At 36.4% G+C, this 25,478-nt stretch overlaps 1 protein-coding gene across 1 annotated transcript in view; it reads right to left on the bottom strand.

Annotated features, from left to right (window-relative positions):
- ETNK1 (ethanolamine kinase 1) overlaps positions 1–25,478 on the bottom strand; it is a 54,344-nt gene that overhangs the window by 24,269 nt on the left and 4,597 nt on the right. The window contains exons 2-3 of the mRNA XM_068970624.1: positions 15,862–16,121; positions 3,791–3,931 (exon numbers count right to left, since the gene is read on the bottom strand). Coding sequence (XP_068826725.1) covers positions 3,791–3,931; positions 15,862–16,121 — 401 coding nt within the window. The remainder of the gene's footprint in view (positions 1–3,790; positions 3,932–15,861; positions 16,122–25,478) is intronic.

Raw genomic sequence — 25,478 nt, forward strand, 5'->3', positions numbered from 1 at the left:
CATGTCTAACAGCTGACATTTACTAACACTATTCTTCTCAATGTTTTATATTTATCTCCACTCTACAGATGGGGGAAACCAAGACACATAGTTTAATAAAAAGAAGTTTAAGCATTTAAAGTCACAAAGATAACCTATTAAAGAACTAAAACATCTATCTCAAGCTTGGAAGGGTGAATGTCATATAAATTAGTTAAAGTCACATTTGAAAGTCAACAGATATATTTGGGCTTCCAGGTGGCTCAGCAGTAAAGAATCCACCTGCAGTGCAAGAGCTGCAGGAGACTTGGGAAGATCCCCTGGAGGAAGAAATGGCAGCCCACTCCAGCATTCTTGCCTGGAGAATCCCATGGAGAGAGGAGCCTGGCGGGCTACAGTCTACAGCGTTGCAAAGAGAGACATGACTAAAGTGACTTTGCATGCACGCATGCAGATATTATCTATTGCTGACAAATCAACTCATTATTATATGATAATCATCAATCATATAAACATTATGATACTATCATATGATAACCATACCATAGAATATTCATCTTTACAGAGAATTGCCTCAGTAGTTAGACTGTGAAGGATGAGAGTTTGACAAGGATTGGTGATTACGGCTTTTTATCCTGTGCTCTTTTCTGTACTATTTATTGTGCCATATTTGTAATAATAAAAATACAATGGAACAAAAATAGTGTGCTGCTATTAATTCCTCAATAGCACCATCAGGCATACGAAATTGCTGTTCCTCCTCTTCTTCCCTAAAACTTCAAGACAAGTTCTCTTCATTCTTTCTCTATACAGTCTCTCAGATTACCCCTTTCATTTTACAATACAATAAACAATCTGTATCAGAGTTTACTTTAATGAATCTGCCTATTCACTGTTCTCCCAACTGCTGCATTCTCTTCTACACGTAGCTTCCAACAGAGATCTGCAAAATGGTGTAATTATTCAAGAATTTATTTTAAAAGTACCGAGTTGAATGGAAATAATAGGACTCAAAGGATTATTAATAATCACAATCATGTACAGACAAAAAGGAATGAAAGGAAATATGAAAAATATTTTTAATATTAATTATTTTTAATACTTTAATTGTGTATTTTCTATTGGGGCAAGGATCTTTCGTTATCTACCATAGGGCATCTCCAGATTTATCACTAACCCCAAGAATTTAAAGTAACCTCTGAATAATAAATTTTTAAAATAGCAGCTAACATTTATTTAGCACTTAAATGCACCAAGCACTGTTCTAAGATATGTGTATATACCGACTCAATCCTCACAAAATCTCTAAAACGTAAACATCCTACCCTTGTTATTTCCATTTTACAGAAAAGGAAACAGGTGACGTGTCCAGGGTTACACAGCAGAACTGAGATTTGATCCCAGGCAGTCTGGCTCCAGAGTCTTGTACTCTTAATCCATACAATATCATACTCCCTCTCAACACTGCACCACTGCCAGCTTCATTATTTTAAAGTGACTTTTTTCCTGAAATCTTTCAATAAAATTATTTCAAAGGTGGATTTTTTTGTTTGTTTTTATGTGATCATTTTCTGAATATCCAGCACCATGGACAAACTATCAGATGTCTGTCTCTCCCAGTTTACAGGGTACAATATCCCTGTCCATTCAGAGTCTGACAAACTGTGTGCAAACAAAGCACACACAGAGTGAGCCAAACTAATCTTTTGAAATAATCAACTTTAATTTTTTCCTAATGAATTATAAAAAATAAAACAAAACAAGGAAAAAAAAATCCACAGGTCCTGCTTACCTCTGTCGTTCTTAAAGACTTCCTGAATACAAAAGTGGAAGTCTTCATGTACATTTTAGATATAAAGACAAAGTAAGATGTGCAATTTCTCTACTAGTATTAATAACATTATGTAAAAACATGCTCGGTGTAGTTTCTGAGGCATGTGTCACAGGTTATTTCAGAGGGTCCCAGCAGGACTGTGCTCTTTGTTAGGAGCAGTCAAGATGGTAAGTAGGAAGACTGAGCTCACCTGCTCCAGCGGACACATCAAAATTACAACTACTGACAGAGGTACTAATGAGGAGAAAGACCAGAAGACTAGCACAAAAGATTTTTTAAAGGTAGAATGGAGAAGCCACAGTAAGACAAGTAGAAGGGGCAGAGATACAGTACAGTGAAGACCCACACCCCTGGGTGGGCAACCCACAAATGGGAGTATAATTACAATTGCAGAGGTTCTCCACATGGAGAGACAACAAGCCGCATCTCTGGCTCCCTAGCCCAGGAATCCTACACTGGGAAGGCTGGCTCCTAGAACATTTGGCTTTCAAAGGGCACACTTTCAGGAGAACCAGAGGGCTGTGGGAAACAGACTCCACTCTTAAAGGGCAGATACAATATCCCGCATACTCTGGGATCCAGGGCAGAAGCAGTAATCTGAAAGGAGCCTGGGTCACACCCACCTGCTGATCCTCAAGAGCCTCCTGATAAGGCAAGAGGCAAATGAAGCACCCCCTGGGCTCACAGGCACTGGCAGCAGCCATTCTGGGAGTTCATTCTACCAGGAGGACACTGGTCCTGGCAACCACCACTGTGGAATCCTCCCTCTAGCTCACTGGCACCAGGACCCAGCCCCGCTCTAGCTGATAAAGTTTTAGGACACCCTGGGCCCCTACCGCAGCCATCCAGGGATCCTGCCCCACCCACCAGCAAGCTGATACTAGCTTCCAGGACACCCTGGACCCCAAAGCCAGCTGTGCTTGAACCAGCCCTGCCCACTGGAGGTCTGATACCTACTTTGAGGAACCTCAGGGCTGTGCAGCCAGAGACCCTGGGACCTGACTCCACCCAACAGCAGACCAGCTCTAGGCCCAGGAAGCTCCAGGACCTGGGCCCTGTCCACCAGAGGCCCACACTAGACTGAGGATCTGTAGCCCCACAACCACCGACGCCAGACCCAGTTCTGCCCACCAGAGAGCCAGCCTGGCCCCCTTAACACAGCTGTACATTATACATGAAAAGTTAAGAGAGTAAAACCTAAGAGTTCTCATCACAAGGAAAAAAAAAATTTTTTCTATGTCTTTATTATGAGATGACAGATGGTCACTAAACTTATTGCAGTAATAATTTCATAACATATAGAAATCAAACCATTATGCTGTGTATCTCAAACTTATTCAGTGCTGTGTGTCAATTATATCTCAATAAAACTGGAAGAAAAAAAAACTTGTTTAGATTCTAAATTCTGATTTACACATTTATCTTTATAGGAAATGAAATATCTTAGTTACTCTGAACCTGAAGTCCTACAAAATCTGAGACTCCAGTAAAAGAACTTTCAATCTCATTATATGAGATTTTAAAAGTCACAATAAACTAAGACAACCCAAACCTTTTCACACTTCAATATGACTACACTGCCCCAATGTAGATCTCTAGGCCCATTCAAAGCAGCCTTCCTTTGGACAGAAACAATTGCTTTAAAAAGGTCCCTATGGTCAATTCACACTAATATACCCAATAACAGTAACCTTTATATTATGTTTACTGCCAAATAAATGTTCTATATTTGTTTCTTGGCTCCCCACTTCCCCAGTTTTATAGGGACTGATTTTTTTTTTTTTTTGAGCTGACTGGGGGAAGAAAGCAGATTTCTGTAGTGCCTTCTGAGAGTTAAATGGATTATTGCTTATTTTACTTAAATGCAAAGAGATAAACAAAATCAGATTTTACACACCTTACAGTTATCTTCGAAACCCTATATATATATAGCAAAACAATGTAAAACATAATGTCAAATAAAAAAAGTAATTCTACCTTTTATTAATGTCTTCATCTGCAAATCCTGTGGGAATGAGAGAGAAATATTTTCCCATCTTTAGCCACAGGTTAGATTTGGGAATCCAGCCATTGTGTGCATGAATAGCATGGATTTTAGCAAGCTGACGAGCTATTAGCCTGTTTAAAAACAAAACAGCATAAAAAGGAAAGTGTTATGCACCATACAGTTCATATTTACTCAAACTAAAATAATTAGGGTGCTTTTACCATATAACATGATTTCTTTTTACCTTACATAAGATTTAAAATAATATGGCAAGTCAACTCTCACTAGAAAAGGTAAACATTTAAAATATAAGTAGGAAGAAATACCTAAAATTAATATAGCAATTATAGTTCAAAAGGGATTGAGTGCAGCCTATTTTGATTATACAGTGTCGGCAACCAGCAGAATACACAACTATAAATGATTTCAAGGCGCACATTAGACATTAACTACCAATACATTTAAATTACACTGAGTCATTTTAATTTTGAGCCTTTGAAGTCACTGAAGTTAAAGGGCAAAGAGGACTAAAAGGTAAATGGGCAGATAAAAAGGTTCTATGAGTTAATTTCTGAAGGGGGGTGTTAACAAATTCTCTGAACAAATGTTAGGATTTTATGATGTCAATTAATCCTTATATAATGAAAAAATAATGTGAAGCTGTGTGTATTTATGTCCACACTATCTTTTTATCTGTAGAACCTAGTACAGCAAATGCTAATGGAGGAATAAGCATACTACATAGAAATAAGAACTAAATTAATATTCAGTCCATAGAACTGTAGGTAAAAAAGTGACAATAATCTATAAAAAAAGAACTTAAAACTGGCAAATCTTCAACATTACAATCTAATGTAACATCCCTCAAAGTAAAGTCCTAGGTCTTAAAATACAGCACCACCAAGGAATTTCTGAAGTTCTACCTTGCATCTACTGAATCACAAACTCTAGGGGTAGGCCCTAGTACTCTGCATTTTAAACAAGATTTCCAGGTGATTCCAATTCACTGTGTAATTTGAGAAGTACTGACTTAATGTTCCAATTCTGCTTTTGAAGTCACTGAGGTTAAACCACAAAAGAGACTAAGGTAAAAAGGTAAGTGGGCAGATTAACAGGTTCTATGACTTAATTTCTATATCTTATGTTAATAAACATTAGCTGGCCTATGTACTAAAATTGATCTTTGGAAACTTTAAGAAAAAAGAAAAAAAAGCCTGGGTATTACCCCAGAAATTAAATGGTTTGGGGTGCAGCCACGGCATCAAGGTATTTTAAAAGCTTCTCAGATGACGTGAATACGCAAAAATCACTTTAAGCACACAGGGAATCTAGTATTGTAGTTATCGCTCACCAATCTGTGATAAAATAACAGTTTCATTATGTTTTCATACTATAGTGAATATTCTTATCTACTTAGTTTTTAATAAGATTCCTGATTTTCCTTTGGAAAAACTTCTATCCCTCTTACTTTTAGTTCATGTGGTTCCTTCAGAGCTGATCTCCATCCTAACCCCCTATCCCAGCTGCACCACTAACTTCAGGAGTGAAGAGATATCAGACTTGCCCAAAGCACTCCATCCTGCATGCCAGAGTGATTGGTTCAGGGTATTTCACCCAAGCTCAGGCTAAAAGGATTTGATCCCAAAACTTCTACTGAAGCTACTGACTTTGGGTGAAGCCATCAGAAAAAGAGGAACACACCCTCACACACACACACACGCACACTCCGCAAATTGATTAGATAAGTCTGCAACTGCTAGTAATTATAATTGTCACTCTTCAGAAAAGTTTGCCAGAAAAAAAAGCTAACATACAATAAAACAGACAGCAACACTCCTCATGACAGACACTATTAGAGTCCCTGGATCCACCCATACTTGAACTTAGTATTCTCAGATATAGACACCAACAAATTCCTTCTTCTTTGAGCCAGTCTGAATTTTCATATTATTATCCTCAATAAGAGTCCTGATGCGGCTCAGAAGTGTTTAGTCATTACTGCAAGTGAGTTCCAGTTTTACTACAAGAAATATTCAATGCTTTGTTTGAAAGAACATAGCATTAAAGAACCAACCAATTGACTAATATTCTTCATCTTTCCATTTAGATGATTATAATTCAGCTGATTTTTGATGTTCGACGATCTGAAAAATATTTCACAGTGGGGGTAATGCTTAATGCTTGTAAGAAGCAGACAATTGTTACTGGTCTGACAGTACTTGAGGCAACAAAATGAGGCTTATGGGACATAGCCCTCACAGATCTGTCTTTGATGCACAATGCTGTAACTGAATTCACTGTTTCCCTATTGATTCTCCCCTGTACCCAGATACAGAAATTGGTCAGTTTCGATTGTCTTCAGAGCACTACTGGACTTTACTATCGAATTAAAAATGAGTAACAAAGTATTTGTAACGCTGTTCTTTAACCTACCTAAATTGTTAAAGAGAAACCTCCTAATATTGTTACTCTTAAGCTTAAAGATTACATGGAGACCATATCCAGCCAGTTCTTCAGCCTAAAGACGCTGTAAGTGTCATGTCTGACACATTCAATATTTTTCTTCTTGTGAGACATTCAATATTTTTCTCTTTCTACTGTTTTCTATTTTGACAAATAAGTATGATGAGGTTTCACTGTAACTGAGTAATATTTGCTTTTGGCCTTTATTTTGATGATTAAGTTATGATTCTACCTATGGATGTTGAAGTTATTTAAAAGGAGAGGCAAAAGGTTATCTTATCTGAGAATATGTTTTGCATTTAAGGCACTGCATTCTTGTCTAAAATGGAAAACTTTGCTGATCTGAGAATAAAACTAAGTATGCAACCATGTGAAGAATAAATCACATTTTGATGAAAAAAAAAAAAAGAATCCTAATGCATTACCAAAATATTAAAATCCATGATCTTTTTAGGTATGTGTGTTTTGGTTCATACCTCTCAAATTACCAAATAATCATTTTTTATAAATAATTATTGCTTGAATGACCTTAAGACCACATATTCTATAAGAATACAGAATAAAAAATCTATTTTTATTATCAATCTCTCATACAGTATTTGCATTAAAAAGCTAGACCCCCTAAAAGTGCTATAAATAAACATATAGCACTTTAAGCACTAAGAAACTTCATTAAAAAGACCAAGTGATAATTAAAGTGCAAATAAACACATATATTTATATACACGTGCACACAGGTATATGTATACATAAACTGGTTTTAAACTTTAAGCGAGGGAGTTGGGACAAGAGGTCTGAAGAAAAGTAATCCATGTTACACAAAACTCAAGGAGAAATCTATATCAACAGAACATTATGACCTAAAACTGTTTACTCACTTGTTGGGTAAACAATATGGAGAAGGGTCACGTATTAGAATAGATACTTAAATTTTTATTTGCTGTTTTAAAAATAAATAATAATGTCATTTTTCATTGTTTTACCCCAGAGTTTATATGAGACTGATTTGAAAACCAAAAAATGTAGTTTCAGAAGTTCTCCAAATATAAGTTATTCAGCTACGAGTGACTGAAATGACAATTCTACGGTAAATAGAATGGTCATAACTCCAAAGGGCTCGTACATGTTAACAGAATCTGCTGAATAGGTGCTATGAGAAAAAGCACCTACTAATTTGAGAATCTTGACCTTTTGGGCAGAAAGATGGCTAACTAGAGCTGGGCCAGGATTTGAACTGATTATGTGATGCAAAGGCCACGGTCTTTCCACCACAGTATACTGCAGTAACACTGCACAGAATTAGCAAATCACTGCATTTCTGAGTCTCTGGGTTCTAACAAGGAAAGCCAAATTACTCATGTAATCTTAAAATCTCTCCTTCATATCTAAGAAGGGATGTCTGTAAATAAAAGAAAAAAATTTATATAAACATCCACTCAGTTTAGAGATTTAAGTTCAATAATGACAATAGGAATTTCACATTTTTATTCATATACAAGGCTCCTGTAAACTAACTTCCCATCTCATATCAATTTCCTACTAGTCATAATAGAAATATTAAATATACACGATCTATGGATTAAAAGAGGCAAAGTTTTCCAAATGATACCGATTTTTATCAAAAATCAGCAACTATTTTCATCTTTGAGTAAATTTCTGAAATTACAAGTGAAATTATAAAAATTATTTTATGTGAAATTTTAAAAATACTGTTAGATAATGAGATATATATCTACCCAAATGGAAAACAATCTATTAATTACCAACATACAAGAGCAAAATTAGTATTTTCAAACAAAGCTATATCAAAATTTAAGAGCTAATGATTAGTATCTTCTAAAGTAAATTATAGATATCTTTGTCCTTTCTAAAGGTGCACTGTCAAAATAGTATTTGATTATATAAGGGATGATGTTAATATTAAATAATAACATCATGCTTATATAACAGGTAAAAATATATTCAGAATATTATTTAAATGTTTTATAGCATTTTCCTATGTAATTTTTTTTAAATAGCAGCAAATAATAATACTATAGTTGAGATTGCTTTATTAATACTACTGATCAATACTATCACTAGGTTATACTACAAGAGGCAAACACCATGCCTTATTCTTCTCTCTTAGCATTCAGCACTAAAAGGAGGTACTTAATAGATACTTGATGAATAAGAATCATCTTGGTAACAGATTCAGGGTACATTTAGAAACTTACCACAGGATTCTACCACTATTGGAGTTATCCTCAGGTGGATTAAATAAAATCTACCCTGGATTTTTTTTTAATCTCATATAATACCAGTTGTGCCGAAATTAATGCAGAGCTACAGAAAGACCAAGGGACCATCCATTTGAAACACTGCCTGTTCTTTGACAAGACATAACTTGCATAGTAAGTCTTTTTTTTTTCTCAAAATTTAGAATTCAAGCTAATTTCTACAGGTCTTAGAACTATTGGTGTATCATCTCTGTAGCAAAATTAACAAGGAAAGGAAGAAAATCTATTATACAAATATCCTCATGGAAATAACAAACATAGTTAAACTGCAAGCACAGCAACTACATACTTAAAAACCAGGCTTTGCTAAGAGATTTTAAAAATTAAATAAGTCCTATTTACAAGTTCCATACTCATCTGAAATTTTTAATAAATTGGGTCTTGAAAAAAAAACCAACATGCAATTTGTGAAGGATGGCTTTGTTAGGAAAATTTATGGTTTTTCACTTGTAACTGAATTCAACACATTTGCAGAACACAAAATCAACACATAAAATATGCTGCAAATCTACATTACCAATGAACAACATTCTCCTCAAAAAGGAGATTAAGCAAAACAACTCCATTTACAATAGCATCAAAAAGAATAAAATGCTTAAAAATAAATTTATCCAAGAAGGCAAAAAAAGTTCTATACAAAACATTGCTGAAAAAAATTAAATACAGAATTAAATGGAAAGATATCCCCTGTTTGTGGACTAGAAGACTTAAAATTGCTAATAATGTCAATACTAGCCAAAGTGATTTATAAATTCAATACTATCCCTACCAAAATCCTAATAGAATTTTTTACATTAAACAGAAAAAAAAAAAAAAACAACCCTAAAATTCAAATGTAATTTTAAGGAATCCCAGACAGATTAAAAACAAGTTAAAGAAAAAAGAATAAAGTTAGAGGTCTCACATTTCCTGATTTCAAAACTTATTACAAAGCTACAGTTATCAAAACAGAGTGGTACTGGCATATCACCAGACACACAGAGCAACAGAATAGAGCCCAAAACTAAACCCCCCAGTTTATGAGCAAATGATTTTCAATAAGGATGCCAAGACTATTCAATGGCAGAGGACAGTTTTCTCAACAGATGGTGCTAGAAAAACAGAATATCCACATGTAAAAGACAGAAATTCCTTAATCCTTTCCTTAAATCATACATAAAAATTAACCTGAAGTGGATCAAAAATATAAATGTAAGAGCTAAAACTATAGAACTTTTAGAAGAAAATACAAGGGAAAAGCTTCATGACGCTAGACTTGCTAACAACTTTCTGGATATGACACCAATAGCACAGATGACAAAAGTAAAAACAAACAAACTGGCCTACATACATCAATTTTTTTTTTCCCCCAGACAGGCAGGTGGCAGGTTAAGTAAGCAAGAGAACTTACATATAAGGCTTGTCTTGGGTAGCTGTAGGAGAAATACATCTACCTGCCTGCCAGAATCATAGAAGTTTATACAGAAGTCTTTACGGAGTTCAGTAATGTATGCCATCCAGACAGTCTCAACAACACCCCATTCTCTCCAGGCTCTAGCCTCGAAAATAGCTTCCACTGGGGGAACAGTGAGCAGAGTACACATTCCAAGGGCAGGGGAGGGGGCGCTGCTGCTAAGTCACTTCGGTCGTGCCTGACTCTGTGCAACCCCATAGACGGCAGCCCACCAGGCTCCCCCGTCCCTGGGATTCTCCAGGCAAGAACACTGGAGTGGGTTGCCATTTCCTTCTCCAATGCATGAAAGTGAAGAGTGAAAGTGAAGTTGCTCAGTCATGTCCGACTCTTCACGACCCCATGGACTGCAGCCCACCACGCTCCTCCGTCCATGGGATTTTCCAGGCAAGAGTACTGGAGTAGGGTGCCATCGCCTTCTCCAGGGAGGGGGTGAGGAACCTCCTATTGTGTGAGTACAGCCCAGGGAGTCAACTGGTGGTCACATCCCCTTGATGACCTCTTCCAACAATTGCAGAGGTTGTTAGCGATCAACAAAACAATCCACGTACATCCAAATTTAAAACTGTGCATTAAAGGGCAAAATCAACAGAGTGAAAAGGCAACCCATAGAATTAAATAAAAGTATTTTTAAGTCATATATATGATATGGGGTTAATATTCAGATTATCTAAATACTCTTACATCTTGACAACAAAAAATAATCCAATTAGAAAACTGGAAGAGGACCTGAATTGACATTTCCCCCAAGAAGATACACAAATGGCCAACAGGCATAAGAAAAGATGCTAAATGTGACTATTAGGGAAATAGAGAACAAAATCACAATGAGATACCATCTCCTTATAATTGGGATGGCTACTATCAAAATAATAATAATATGTCAGCAAGGACTTGGAAAAACTGGACCCTGTGCACTGCTGGTGAGAATGGAAATTGGTGGTGCTATGGAAAACAGTATGGCAGTTTCAAAAAAAATTAAAAATAGAATGACTGTATGATCAAGCAATTCTGATAATATATCCTAAAGAACTGAAAACAGGGTCTAAAAAAGCGTTTGCTCACCCACATTCGTAAGAACATTATACATAACAGTAAAAAAAGTAGTAATAACCCAATGTTCATCCATGAATTAGTGAGTAAACAAAACATAGCCTACACATACAATGGAATATTATTCAGCCTTTAAAAAAAGGAAGGAAACTCTGATACATGCTACAACATGGATGAAGACATTAAGCTAAGTAAAATAAGCCAGTCACAAAAAGACAGAAGTAACACTAATATAAGGTATCCAGAGCAGTCAAATTCATACAGACAAAAAGTAGTATGGCTGCCAAGGGGGCAGTAGGGGAGAATGGGAAGTTGTTGCTTTTGTATATAAAATTTTAGTTTTGCCGGACGAAAAGAACTGTGGAGATTGTTTGCAAAACAATGTGAATGTACTTAACACTATGCAACTGCATACTTAAAAATTAAGATGGCAAATTATGTTACATGTATTTTATTACAATTTAAAATAAAAATGTTAAATAATATAAATGGTCATAAAAAAGAATACAGTTCTTAAAAAGACTTGATTAGAACAATTCAATTATTTTCTATTAGCTAATTTTATATACAACAAGAAAAACAACTAGGTAATAAAAAATTAAGATTTCTTATTTTCACTATCACAGATGGTCCTTCTTCTATGTAGTCTCAATCAGATATGGTTTTACTGTACTAACATCAAGGCAAATGTTAGTTTAAATTCCATACTCAATAAACCCAAATGTTTGAAAACCTCAAGGCTGCAGAGAATTTCTTCAAATACCTACTAATACTCACTAGTTGCTCCTTTCTTGGAAGCTTTTTAAAAACTGTAACAATAACAGGCATTTTTTGAAATTGAAAAAACAGATCCCCAATCCTACCTTCCCAACAGAATTTATTTTTTAAAAACTCCTTTCAGTTTTTTACATAAACAAATTACTGATTGTAACCACAGTTTAACTAGTAAGCTGATTTTTTCTTAGTCCTACATCAGACATTTTGTATGTTTTAGACAACATTCAATATTAACATAACATTTATTTGTGCTAATGTACCTTTGTTATATTCAAATATGAGTTGTTATCACACAACCAAGCCATATGACTTTCTTTTATGACTTACTATATATTGCCCTACGGATTTCCAAAAGAGAACATTACCAATTCTATTTGCAACCCATAGTTTACCAGTTTCACTACAATATGCTCAGCACTGGAAGTTGGTATTTTTTAGTTATGTTTATTGATAAATGTGCAATAACTCATTTTAAACTGCACTTCTCCCTGTATGTCTGTTGCTGAGCGGTTTTAATTACACTTCAGCCAGTATTCCCAGCAAGAGGTAAATTTTAGAGAAATACCAGGTAAGAAAATTCCTAAACACTTTAGAATTTAAAAAATAATAATAATAATTAAAGATTTCTGCAATATTTGACTGCTATAGAGAAATTCAAATAAAAAAGGTCATGATAAACTTGCATAGGCTGAATTACTAGTTAAGTATTAGCATGATGTAATTCGTTTTACCTGTCATCTCCCTCAGACTCCTCCATGTTCTGCATCACCTTTAAGGTCCAATTCAAATATCATCTTAGTTTAAACACTGCTTATTTCCCAACTATGCCACAGTAAATTAGTTGTACTTTTTTAAAAACCTTTTCTACTCCTCTGTGTATACTATTTAGCTTATTTTTCCCCCCAAGGCTATTGTCTATCACAGACTGTATTACTAGTAGAGCAGCTGACTAAATTACTTTTCCTCCCCTAGGTTAGATTAAATACAAATATATTCCAATGCCCGGTATATCCAAAGTAGATTCTCTTTATTATAATCATAATACAGGCAAGTAGACACGTCTGGAGAAGTCAAAGCAAGGGAATACTGTGGACTTTGATCTATGGCTCAAGACCCTTTCAGGAAAAGGTTTGTGAGATTAAAACTATTTTCATCAAGTGTTATTTACCTTTTTTGTTCTTTTCTAAATGGGTGTAGAGAACAATATTGAAAAGTTACATGAAATGGTCTAATGTTGTCATCATGTTGACTGACAGCTAAAAGAATATGCACTTTGGTAATCTTCCATTCTAAAAACTTTGTTTTAATTTCTAACATAGTTCAGTCCAGTTCAGTCACTCAGTCGTGTCCGACTCTTTGCGACCTCATGAACCATAGCACACCAGGCCTCCCAGTCCATCACCAAATCCTGGAGTCCACCCAAACCCATGTCCATTGAATTGCCATCCAATCATCTCATCCTCTGTTGTCCCCTTCTCCTGCCCTCAAACTTTCCCAGCATCAGGGTCTTTTCAAAAGAGTCAGCTCTTCACATCAGGTAGCCAAAGTATTCGAGTTTCAGCTTCAGCATCAGTCCTTCCAGTGAATACCCAGGACTGATCTCCTTTAGAATGGACTGGTTAGATCTCCTTGCAGTCCAAAGGACTCTCAAGAGTTTTCTCCAACACCACAGTTCAAAAGCATCAAGTCTTCTGTGCTCAGCTTGCTTTATAGTCCAACTATCACATCCATACATGACCACTGGAAAAGCCATAGCCTTGACTAGATGGACCTTTGTTGGCAAAGTAATGCCTCTGCTTTTTAATATGCTGTCTAGGTTGGTCATAACTTTCCTTCCAAGGAGTAAGCATCTTTTAATTTCATGGCTGCAATCACCATCTGTAGTGATTCTGGAGCGCCCAAAAATAAAGTCAGCCATTGTTACCACTGTTTCCCCATCTATTTGCCATGAAGTGATGGGACGGATGCCATGATCTTGGTTTTCTGAATGTTGAGCTTTAAACCAACTTTTTCACTCTCCTCTTTCACTTTCATCAAGAGGCTCTTTAGTTCTTCTTCACTTTCTGCCATAAGGGTGGTGTTATCTGCATATCTGAGATTACTGATATTTCTCCCAGCAATCTTGATTCCAGCTTGTGCTTCCTCCAGCCCAGCGTTTCTCATGATGTACTCTGCATATAAGTTAAATAAGCAGGGTGACAATATACAGCCTTGACGCACTCCTTTTTCTATTTGGAACCAGTCTGTTGTTCCATGTCCAGTTCTAACTGTTGCTTCCTGACCTGCATACAGGTCATACCTGCCTCTCAAGAGGCAGGTCAGGTGGTCTGGTATTCCCATCTCTTTCAGAATTTTCCACAGATCCACAGAGTCAAAGACTTTGGTGTAATAAATAAAATAGACATAGATGTTTTTCTGGAACTCTCTTGCTTTTTCAATGATCCAACGAATGTTGGCAATTTGATCTCTGGTTCCTCTGCCTTTTCTAAAACCAACTTGAACATCAGGAAGTTCACAGTTCACATATTGCTGAAGCCTGGCTTGGAGAATTTTGAGCATTACTTTACTAGCATGTGAGATGAGTCCAATTATGCAGTAGTTTGAGCACTCCTTGGCATTACCCTTGGGATTGCAATGAAAACTGACCTTTTCCAGTCCTGTGGCCATTCCTGAGTTTTCCAAATTTGCTGGCATATTGAGTGCAGCACTTTCACAGCATCATCTTTCAGGATTTAAAATAGCTCAACTGGAATTCCATCACCTCCGCTAGCTTTGTTCATAGTGATACTTCCTAAGGCCCACTTGACTTCACATTCCAGGATGTCCAGCTCTAGGTGAGTGTGAGTGATCACACCATCGTGATTACCTGGGTCGTGAAGATCTTTTTTGTACAGTTCTTCTGTGTATTCCTGCCACTTCTTCTTAATATCTTCTGCTTCTGTTAGATCCATACCATTTCTGTCCTTTATCGAGCCCATCTTTGCATGAAATGTTCCCTTGGTATGTCTAATTTTCTTGAAGAGATCTCTAATCTTTCCCATTCTGTTGTTTTCCTCTATTTCTTTGCATTGATCACTGAGGAAGGCTTTCTTATCTCTCCTTGCTATTCTTTGGAACTCTACATTCAGATGCTTATATCTTCTTTTCTTTTCTCCTTTGCTTTTTGCTTGCCTTCTTTTTACAGCTATTTGTAAGGCCTCCTCAGACAGCCATTTTGCTTTTCTGCATTTGTTTTTCTTGGGGATGGTCTTGATTCCTGTCTCCTGTACAATGTCACGAACCTCCATCCATAGTTCATCAGGCACTATGTCTATCAGATCTAGTCCCTTAAATCTGTTTCTCACTTCCACTGTATAGTCATAAGGGATTTGATTTAGGTCATACCTGAATGGTCTAACATAGTAAATATTGATAAATATAATTCACAATAACAAAAACTCTTTAGGTCCTCAGTAAACTTTAAAAGTTGTAAAACAGTCTTGGGACCAAACTGTTTGAGAAGTTTAGATCTAAACTATAAATGAACTTGCAGTTTTCAAACCAAGCCCATTTATTACAGTTTTCAAGAGCAGAAAAGAAAATTTTATCAATTTTATATTTTTAGAGCATTTCCTTATAAAAATACAATACATTGAATTAAATACTAGAAGTTTAAAGAGTAACAAAGAAGTGTTAACAGTATTAAAAGGATCTTAGTGAGCAATAACTCTGAAACTATGAGCAACTGAGTGACAAAACTTAATAAGAAATGTGTTATGATTTGATTCAAGCACTATTTTAAAAAAATTAAGGAGAAACTTTGACCTTCTATAGCAAGCTAATCTAAAACCTCACACTCTTATTTCTTTTGCAGAGTTAACTATGAGAATTCAGATAAAAAGGAATACTTTTTCTGTAGCAAAAAAACAAAATCCGAACAAGAGAAAGTTTCTAAATTAACCAAATAGTTGCTTAAAGAAAGAAAAGGCAGTTTCAAAAAACATTTCCTTAGTGCACTTAAGTTTTCAAAAGGAAAAATTACTTAGGAAAAGAAATGTACCTGAAAATGGCAGGGTTGCAGACATGCTTTGGATCCAACGCTTCTCCCTGTATAAATTCATAGCACAGTCCATTATTGAAGGTACAGTAGAGCTGTGGTGCACAGCCATGAGCCTGCAACACTCGGAAACTCTTCACTTCCTCATCACGGTCGACTAACAACTCAGTCTTATTGCCATAAATTCGCACCAGGACGACATCCTCCATTGTATTACCCACATAACAGCCAATAAGTTTATTTGTGATTCCATCAGTGAAAAGCTGCCCCCAAAAAAAAGAAAAAAAAAAAGGAAAAACAATTATTCACTTTTAAGGAAGGATTAGGAGATAATTTGAAAAACATTAAATACTAATTGAAAGAAAATGTCTACTTAATTTTTGAATATAATTTTGCCTAACATGTCTATAACTTTAATTCTAGATGTAAACAAAATGGAATGCTGCTGTTTAATATGTTGTGTGGTACAACACACACATTCTTTCTCTCTCCTATGTCTAACAGATTGGAAAATCTCTGAAGATAGGGAAAAGTGGCTTTCTTGCTAGCGTAATATATGATATAAAAAAGTCTTTAATAATGTTCACAAGTTTAAAATTACAAACTTAATGTACCATAATTTTCATTATGGTAAATCTCCAATTTATAAAAAACTTAATTTTAAATGCTATTTTCAAAGATTACTTAACATAATATGCACTATCAATTATTCTAAGTATTCAGGTTATAATAATTTAAACTTGAATGCTACAGCTAAACAAGCAGCAGCAGCACAATCTTAATTAGATGAAGATAGAGAAGTAACTAGAGATTTCACAGATATTTTCTAAAAGGGAGGTCGGGGACTTTTCAAGATTTTTTTTTTTTGCTGCACCATGAGGCATGAGGGATCTTAGTTCCCCAACCAGGGACTGAACCCATGCCCCCTGCTATGGAAGGGCAAAGTCTTAACCAACAGACCACTAGGGAAGTCCCCTCAGGAGTTTTAAAGTCTTTTTTCAGATTTGAGTATAATATTATATTAAAAAGCAAAAGATGATTAGCAATATTAGTTCTCTAAGTCTATTCAAAAACTGCAACTTTTGTCTTCCTCTACATTAATTTGACACTCAGTTCAGTTCAGTTGCTCAGTCATGTCTGACTCTCTGCAACCCCATGGACTATAGCACACCAGGCTTCCCTGTCCATCACCAACTCCTGCAGCTTGCTCAAACTCATGTCCATCGAGTCAGTGATGCCATCCAACCATCTCACCCTCTGTCATCCCCTTCTCCTAAAATTGACACTAAAACTTTCTATTTACCCAATTATAACTCAGAGCTTTTGGAGGCTCTCGGGTGGAATAAAGGAATAAAAGTGAAAGCAAGTGTTAAGGATATTTATCCCAAGACAACTGGGAAAGAACAAGAATAATGAACAAAGGATAAGTTTTAAATGTATACACATTCAACTAATGCCTGAGAAAGACGGTAATCATTTTTATTTTGATAAGACTGTTGTAATGATAAATAATACCTGAAAAGGCTAAAAGATCTTCAGGTGAAATTTGAAAGAAGTATTTACTTATCCTTATTCACCTAATGTAGGTAAATTTAATGAGCTAATGTGAAAAGATTTATTTTGAATATCTATGTTTTGAGGGTATGCAGAGACATACAAACTCTGCTTTCCACCTAGATTTCAAAAAGCTGGTAGGTAGGGAAACAATGACAAGAAGCATATGCCCTTATACTAAATTCCGATCATCATTTTCTTAAAAACTATGTTGCAAGTTTGTTCTTATTAAAATATCAACTGGCACCCTACCCCAGTACTCTTGCCTGGAAAATCCCATGGATGGAGGAGCCTGGTGGGCTGCAGTCCATGGGGTCGCTAAGAGTCGGACACGACTGAGCGACTTCACTTTCACTTTTCACTTTCATGCATGGGAGAAGGAAATGGCAACCCACTCCAGTGTTCTTGCCTGGAGAATCCCAGGGATGGGGAGCCCGGTGGGCTGCCATCTATGGGGTCGCACAGAGTTGGACAGGACTGAAGCGACTTAGCAGCAGCACACATATTACTCTGTAACTCCTCCAAATATCATATAGAAATAAAATATTTCAATTATTGAAATAATTAATGTTCTGAAATGCTTATGATGAATGACACTCCGCACTTCTCAAAAGCCAGGAGTAAAATCTATGTTTTCCACATCCTCGCAACAAAAATTTAGTAAGGACTTAAATACTGGCTTCCCTGGTGGCTCAGGCTTCTGCCTGCAATGCGGGGGACCTGGGTTCGATCCCTGGGTTGGGAAGATCCCCTGGAGAAGGAAACGGCAACCCACTCCAGTATTCCCTCCTGGAAAATCCCATGGATGGAGGAGCCTGGCAGGCTACAGTCCACGGGGTCGCAAGGAGTCGGACATGACTGAGCAACTTCACTTTCACTTTAAATATTAGCTTGTCTTATTGATCTGCTACTGCTAAGTCGCTTCAGTCGTGTCCGACTCTGTGTGACCCCACAGACGGCAGCCCACCGGGCTCCCCCATCCCTGGGATTCTCCAGGCAAGAACACTGGAGTGGGTTGCCATTTCCTTCTCCAATGCATGAAAGTGAAAAGTGAAAGTGAAGTCGCTCAGTGGTGTCCAACCCTTAGCGACCCCATGGACTGCAGCCTACCAAGCTCCTCTGTCCACGGGATTTTCCAGGCAAAAGTACTGGAGTGGGTGCCATATTTATTCTTTCACTCTTGCTTATAATGAATTTCTTTAATTGTGCATGCTATATTGTATATTTATGTGTACACACAGAAATACACATTTAAGATGTACGCACTTAAAAGGGCCAGAAGTGGATAACATTATGGATAAGATTATTGAACAATATACACACATTTACAAGGATGACATTGAATCACAACTCCAATGACACTAACCCTAACATACTCTACTATACAAAATAGCTACAAATTTACAATAAAATGATAGTCACAATAAATTTCTGGGGCAAAAAAGTATTACTTCATTTATAAGAGTATTTTGCTTCCCTGATGGCTCAGCTGGTAAAGAATCCACCTGCAATGTGGGAGAACTGGGTTCAGTCCTTGGGTTGAGAAGATTCCCTGGAGAAAGGAATGGCTACCCACTCCAATATTCTGGCCTGGAGAATTCCATGAACTGTACAGTCCATGGGGTCGCAAACAGTCGGACACAACTAAGCGACTTTTACTTCACTTCATAAGAGTATTTTATGTAAAGTATCACTTAATTTATATTTATGTATAAATAAGGATAGAAATGTCTACAAAAATATCCAACACAAATATTAGGTAGTTTAAATCCTGTCTCTTGTTTCCCTGTTTTAAACTTTTTTCTTTTGGATTATGCGTGTTTTCTTTTTTTTTTTTTCTTCCACAATCAATCCAGTTTAAATGTGAAAAAGTTAAATTAGTGAGAAAAACAAAAGGAGCCCAATAGCTAGGAACAGACCCAGTACATACAGCAAGCCCTAGAGATTCAGTTGAACATAAGTAATTTCACAGAACATCAGTATCAGATGAGACCACTCTGTGACCATAATGCATCAAGACAAAAACAAAGCCACTCTGTAATCATGTGTGAACACAGATAAAACTATGAATTTTTTCCAAACCACAAAAATCACCAAACATCCCCCTGCTCTGGCTAATATGAGGAAATGCTGTTTCTTTTCTAGTACAGTTCTGGCCCTGCTTCATTCCTCCAGTCCTCTAGGTAAGGTAAGTTACCCACAGTTACAGACTTGCCCCACTTCCTTTCTGACAGCACCCAATCCACAGGAAAGCCTTGCTTCCTTAAAAGTGAAAGTCACTCAGTCATGTCCAGCTCTTTGCGACCCCATGGACCATATAGTCCATGGAATTCTCCAGGCCAGAATACTGGAGTGAGTAGCCTATCCCTTCTCCAGGGGATCTTCCCAACCCAGGCATCAAACAAGGGTCTCCTGCATTGCAGGTGGATTCTTTACCAACTGAGCTATCAGGGAAGCTTCCTTGACCCCTCTCCTAAATTTTTATGCTAAGTCCTTTCTAATACCCACATAGCAAGAGCCCCACCATTACTCATGGAATAAGTCTTCCTCAACTGCAAGGAGTAATAAATCCAATTTGTTCAGCTATTCAAATGACCTCTTGATGGAGATTTCTGGCTTTAAAGATGAATGGATAATGCTTTTTCACTCTTGGATGGTTCCTACCTCATGCATAAATCAACAATTAATTCAAGGTACTTCAGCTTTCCAAAATGGACAAAAATATACTAGGTATATGCTAGGTATGAGCACTATATCAGATATATACTAGAAATGTAAAATTCCACCTCATTGGAGGGGGTACAAAAACAATAGAAATCTCATGGAGCTCCTTTTCACAGGGTTTATCCTACACTATTTGTCAAGTATTTAAGATAGTACTAGTTCAGAGAATGAGATTGGAGCAAGACTGCTCTACTTGACTGTAAATTCTAGGTGTGTCAGTCTATAAGTTGAGTAATCTTAGGCAAGTCACTTAACTTGTATGTGCTTTATTCATCTCATGTCTAATATAAGCAATTAGAATCTACTTTATAGTTTTAGTTTTTGTTTTTTAATTAATATGTTTTTATGAGAATTAATAGCTTCTCTTGTGGCTCAGCTGATAAAGAATCCGCCTGCAATACGGGTTCAATCCCTGGGTTGGGACGATCCCCTGGAGAAGGAAAAGGCTACCCACTCCAGTATTCTAGCCTGGAAAATTCCATGGACTGTATAGTCCATGGGATTGCAAAGAGTTGGACACGACTGAACAACTTTCACTCATGAGAATTAATGACTTAACATATACAAAAGCACACACAACAGTTTCTGACACAAACTAAGCTCTTATCAAGTATGCAGATAACCACATATTTAAATTTCAACACAAGACAGCAAAATGATTCATAATGAGATCATAAAAGTTAATAATTATGACAACATCTATGTTACAGATTAGCCCCTAGACTCTATGCTGCTGTACTGCCCAAACCTGTACAGGTTGCCATTTGAAGTAACACAGAAAACCTGGTTGGTGAAAAGAAATTACAGTTTAATGACACCTTAGAAGTTAAAGTGACTATCAATGAACCTGAAGACCTTCTTGAGACCCCCAAAACATAATCCAATGCCTCCTTTCAGTGCGTGACACTATCTTGCAATGACAAACTCTATATCTTAGCTACCACGAAATTTCTTTAGTCCCTAAGACGATTAAGAAATCAAGCAGAGTTTTGATATTTATTTATGGTTTAAAATGACCAATTAATACTAAATTCAAATGAATAAGCCTCCACAGGCCAAGATAATGGGAAAGACAAGTTTCAATTATTCTTTAAGATAATGACTACTACACAAGACCAGAAATTTAGAAAGATGGAATTAATTTGTGTCAGTTCACTGTTTTGTAGAAGAAACTATTGTGATTCCACCATCTTCCAAAATGACAGGATTAAAAGCAATGTAAAAAGAAAACAAAATACCATTTTCATGGATCTAACTGGCAAAAATTATTTTTAATTTAATATCAGAGATTGGAGAAGATATACAGAAAAAGATACTTTACAACACTTTTTGAGGAATAAAAAATTACATACAGTGAGAAATACCATGACAGTTTTATGTCAACTTGGCTTGGCTATAATGCCCAGTCATTCAATCAAACATTAATTTAGATGCAGCTCTGTAGGTATTTTGCAGACTTATTAACCAGATAACTTCAAGTAAAAGATTAATCTCCATAAGTGAGCCTCATTCGATCAGGTGACGGGCTGTTAAAGCAAAACTTAGGCTTTCCTGAAGATACTCTGCCTTAAGGCTACAACATCAATTCCTGTCTTAAGAGTTTACAGCTTACCAGACAATGCCATACAAATTTCAGATTTACCAACTTCTACAACTGTGTGAGCCAGTTCCTTGAAGTAGATTATATATATATATATACACACACATACACACACACATGTATATGTGTGTGTGTATGTTTTTTTTCTTTAAATTTAATTTCACTAAGAATTAATGGATATACTTAAAGAAGTTACACGAAATATATGCATAAAAGTAGTTCACTGCAATACTGATTTTAATATCTAAAAAATAAAAACAAAATTTAAAAAAAGATTACATACACTGACAGAGATATTGAAGATATACTATTTTAAAAGCACCATATGGAATAATTTAATTATATTTACTATATTTATAAATGAAGGTAGATAATGTATGCTGGTAAATCCATACATAAATTATTTATGCTGGTAAATAATCTGACAATTTTACATAAGTCAAAAAAAACTGTTCACAAAATTATCTTTGAGGAGGACTTAGTGTTGAGGGATTTAAGTTTTTTACTTTCCATTTTATAGCCTTATTTATGTTTTAAATATTTTATTAACAGCATGAACCATTTGTATTTATTAAACAAAATCAACAGGGTTAGATAGTATTCTTTTATGAGTGTGATGAATGCCTGTGTGTGTGTGTAGTCCACTCAGTCATGTCCAACTCTTTGCAACCCTATGGACTATGGTTCACCATAGTCTCTGTCCATGGAATTCTCCAGGCAAGAATACTGCAGTGGGTTGTCAATTCCTCCTCCAGGGGATCTTCCCAACCAAGAGATCAAGCTATATCCTGTGTCTGCTGCAAAGCAGGCAGATTCTTTATCTGCTGAGCCTTTCTAATTTTCCTCTTTATACTCTTTAGAATTCTTTTTAAAACCTCACTTTAAAAGTAATTAAGTCACATGATCAAATATTATGTTTCTAGCTACCAAAAATTGTGGTCAATACCATAAAAACATGAAAATATTTACAACGGACATGAGTTTGAGCAAGCTCCAGGAGTTGGTGATGGACAGGGAAGCCCGCAGTCCATGGGGTCACAAAGAGTTGGACATGACAGAGCAACTGAACTGAACTGATATGAAGAACAGGAATATAAAAGTGTACATAAGATTCAATAAAACAACTATGTAAAATATTAAAGGGAGAAGTAGATGGTAATAAACAAAATAGAACAGTTGATTGTTTAATAAAATATGAATAGGAAGTAGGGGTTTTTTGCTACTCAAAGTTTTAATATTGTGTTACATCTTTTCAGTAAAACTAAATTATTTCATGATTATACAGTTCTTTATTTAAAAAATTTACACATACAGTATATTTTCTCAGAGTACTAGAAAAAATGACTAATTCAATTCAAAAATATTGTTCTGTTAACTTTTTTAAAACTGTTATTATGATTACCACTAGAGGGAGGGAAAAGTTAGGAGCAGAAAGGGAAGTGGGAGATATTCTGGGTTACTGGTTAATATTTTCTCTTTCCCTGCGCTAGGGCTACAAAGGTATTTGTTCTACAACAATTTATGTTTCACTTTTTCCTGTAGGCTTGTTGTATCTCACAATTTTTAAAAGGGTGACAAAAATTTATCTATAGCCCATAAGATGTATCAGAGTAAAAGAACTTCTAAGAAAAAACTCGGGGGACTTCCCCTGGTGGTCCAGTGTAAGATTCTGTGCTTCTACGGCAGAGGGTTCAGGTTCAATCTCTGGCCAAGGAACTAAAATCCCACCTGTCACATGGCAAGGCCAAAAGATAAAAAACAGTGACAGAATCCTGAAAAATACAACCTGATTCCTTACATAAAGGCCTTTCATTACTGCCCTATCTTTGTCAGCCACAAAAAGAAACACAAAACAAAACAAAGCCCTTAAGCTTCCCACTTCCTCCCGGACCTGCAAGCAATTAACAAGTCCTGCACATTTATTTTCTGAAATGTCAAATCTATTCCTTATTTCCAGCTTCAAGGCCACTGTCCTAATTTGGATCCCAGCACCACTTATCTATACTAACATAACAGTCTTTCCTCAGTTGTCTTTCACAACATTTTTTAAAGCAACACACAGGGGGAAAAAACGTATTTATGGCTTAATTCAATACATATATTTTATGTAAAACTAAAACAAGCTTCACAAGAAATATTTAACCATATTACTTGCAATGCTCTCTGATCTATCCTATCACATCTTAACTCATCTTTTTAAACTGTAGTGGTTTCAATCCACTATACTAATTTAGCATCCTCTTAGTAAGCAACAACCAAGAGTTTCAAAAATAATGTCCTTTCTAGGTGATCTGCTGCTGCTGCTAAGTTGCTTCAACCATGTCCGACCCTGTGCGACCCCATAGAGGGCAGCCCACCAGGCTCCCCCGTCCTTGGGATTCTCCAGGCAAGAACACCGGAGTGGGTTGCCATTTCCTTCTCTAATGCATGAAAGTGAAAAGTGAAAGTGAAAAGTGAAAGTGAAGTCGCTCAGTCGTGTCCGACTACCAGGCTCCTCCATCCATGTGATTTTCCAGGCAAGAGTACTGGAGTAGGGTGCCATTGCCTTCTCCGTTCTAAGTGATCACTCACTTTCCAATTCAAAACATTTTCTTCAATGGATGCTGCCTAAATAGTAATCTGCCACTTAATATATAACATACTGCTTAAAAACATTCACCAACTTCCCATTACGTCCTAGATAATAAAATACCACCTTCTAATGAGGCATAAATACTTCACATTTAACCTCTGCCTTATTTGGAAATCACTTTGTACACCATTCTACCCAGGACACTCATAGTCCACGAAACACTCATAGTTTACGAAAGTGGTTTTTCTTTGCCCAGAAGTACTTCCCCATTCCATCTCCTATCTTTCCTTCCAAGCTCAATTCAAGGTACCCCTTGAAGCCTCTCTGTGAAGCCTTTCCTTTTCCATTCTCCCATGCCTACCTTCTGCTACAAGAAATGCTGCTAAAAATTAGCATTATGCCAGCACAAAAAAATACATGTCAAAATTACTGAATTTTAGGAGCTTACAATTCTTTTAGAACAACTTTCTACTTACAAAGGCTGGGGGTTGAGCCGGGGATGGGGGGGCAGGGTGAAGTAATAAAACATACTGTTTATAATTTTTTACCTATTTCATTTAATTCTCCTGATACTCTACTCTTAGTAGTAAAAGTAGTAAACGAATAGTAATTAAAATTACTATTTGTTGTAGTGTAGTAGTTAAAAGTGAAAGAGGAGAGTGAAAAAGTTGGCTTAAAACTCAACATTCAGAAAACTAAGATCAAGGCATCTGGTTCCATCACTTCATGGCAAATAGATGGGGAAACAATGGAAAGAGTGTCAGACTTTATTTTGGGGGGCTCCAAAATCACAGCAGATGGTGATTGCAACCATGAAATTAAAAGACACTTGCTCCTTGAAAGAAAAGTTATGACCAACCTAGACAGCATATTAAAAAGCAAAGACATTACTTTGCCAACAAGGGTCCGTCTAGTCAAAGCTATGGTTTTTCCAGTGGTCATCTATGGATTTGAGAGTTGAACTATAAAGAAAGCTGAGCGCCAAAGACTGATGTTTTTGAACTGTGGTGCTGGAGAAGACTCTTGAGAGTCTCTTGGACTGCAAGGAGATCCAACAAGTCCATCCTAAAGGAAACCAGTCCTGAATATTCACTGGAAGGACTGATGCTGAAGCTGAAATTCCAATACTTTGGCCACCTAATGAGAAGGACTGACTCATTTGAAAAGACC

Source organism: Capricornis sumatraensis, chromosome 4, assembly GCF_032405125.1.
Source record: "Capricornis sumatraensis isolate serow.1 chromosome 4, serow.2, whole genome shotgun sequence".
In the NCBI taxonomy this organism is placed as follows: domain Eukaryota; kingdom Metazoa; phylum Chordata; class Mammalia; order Artiodactyla; family Bovidae; genus Capricornis; species Capricornis sumatraensis.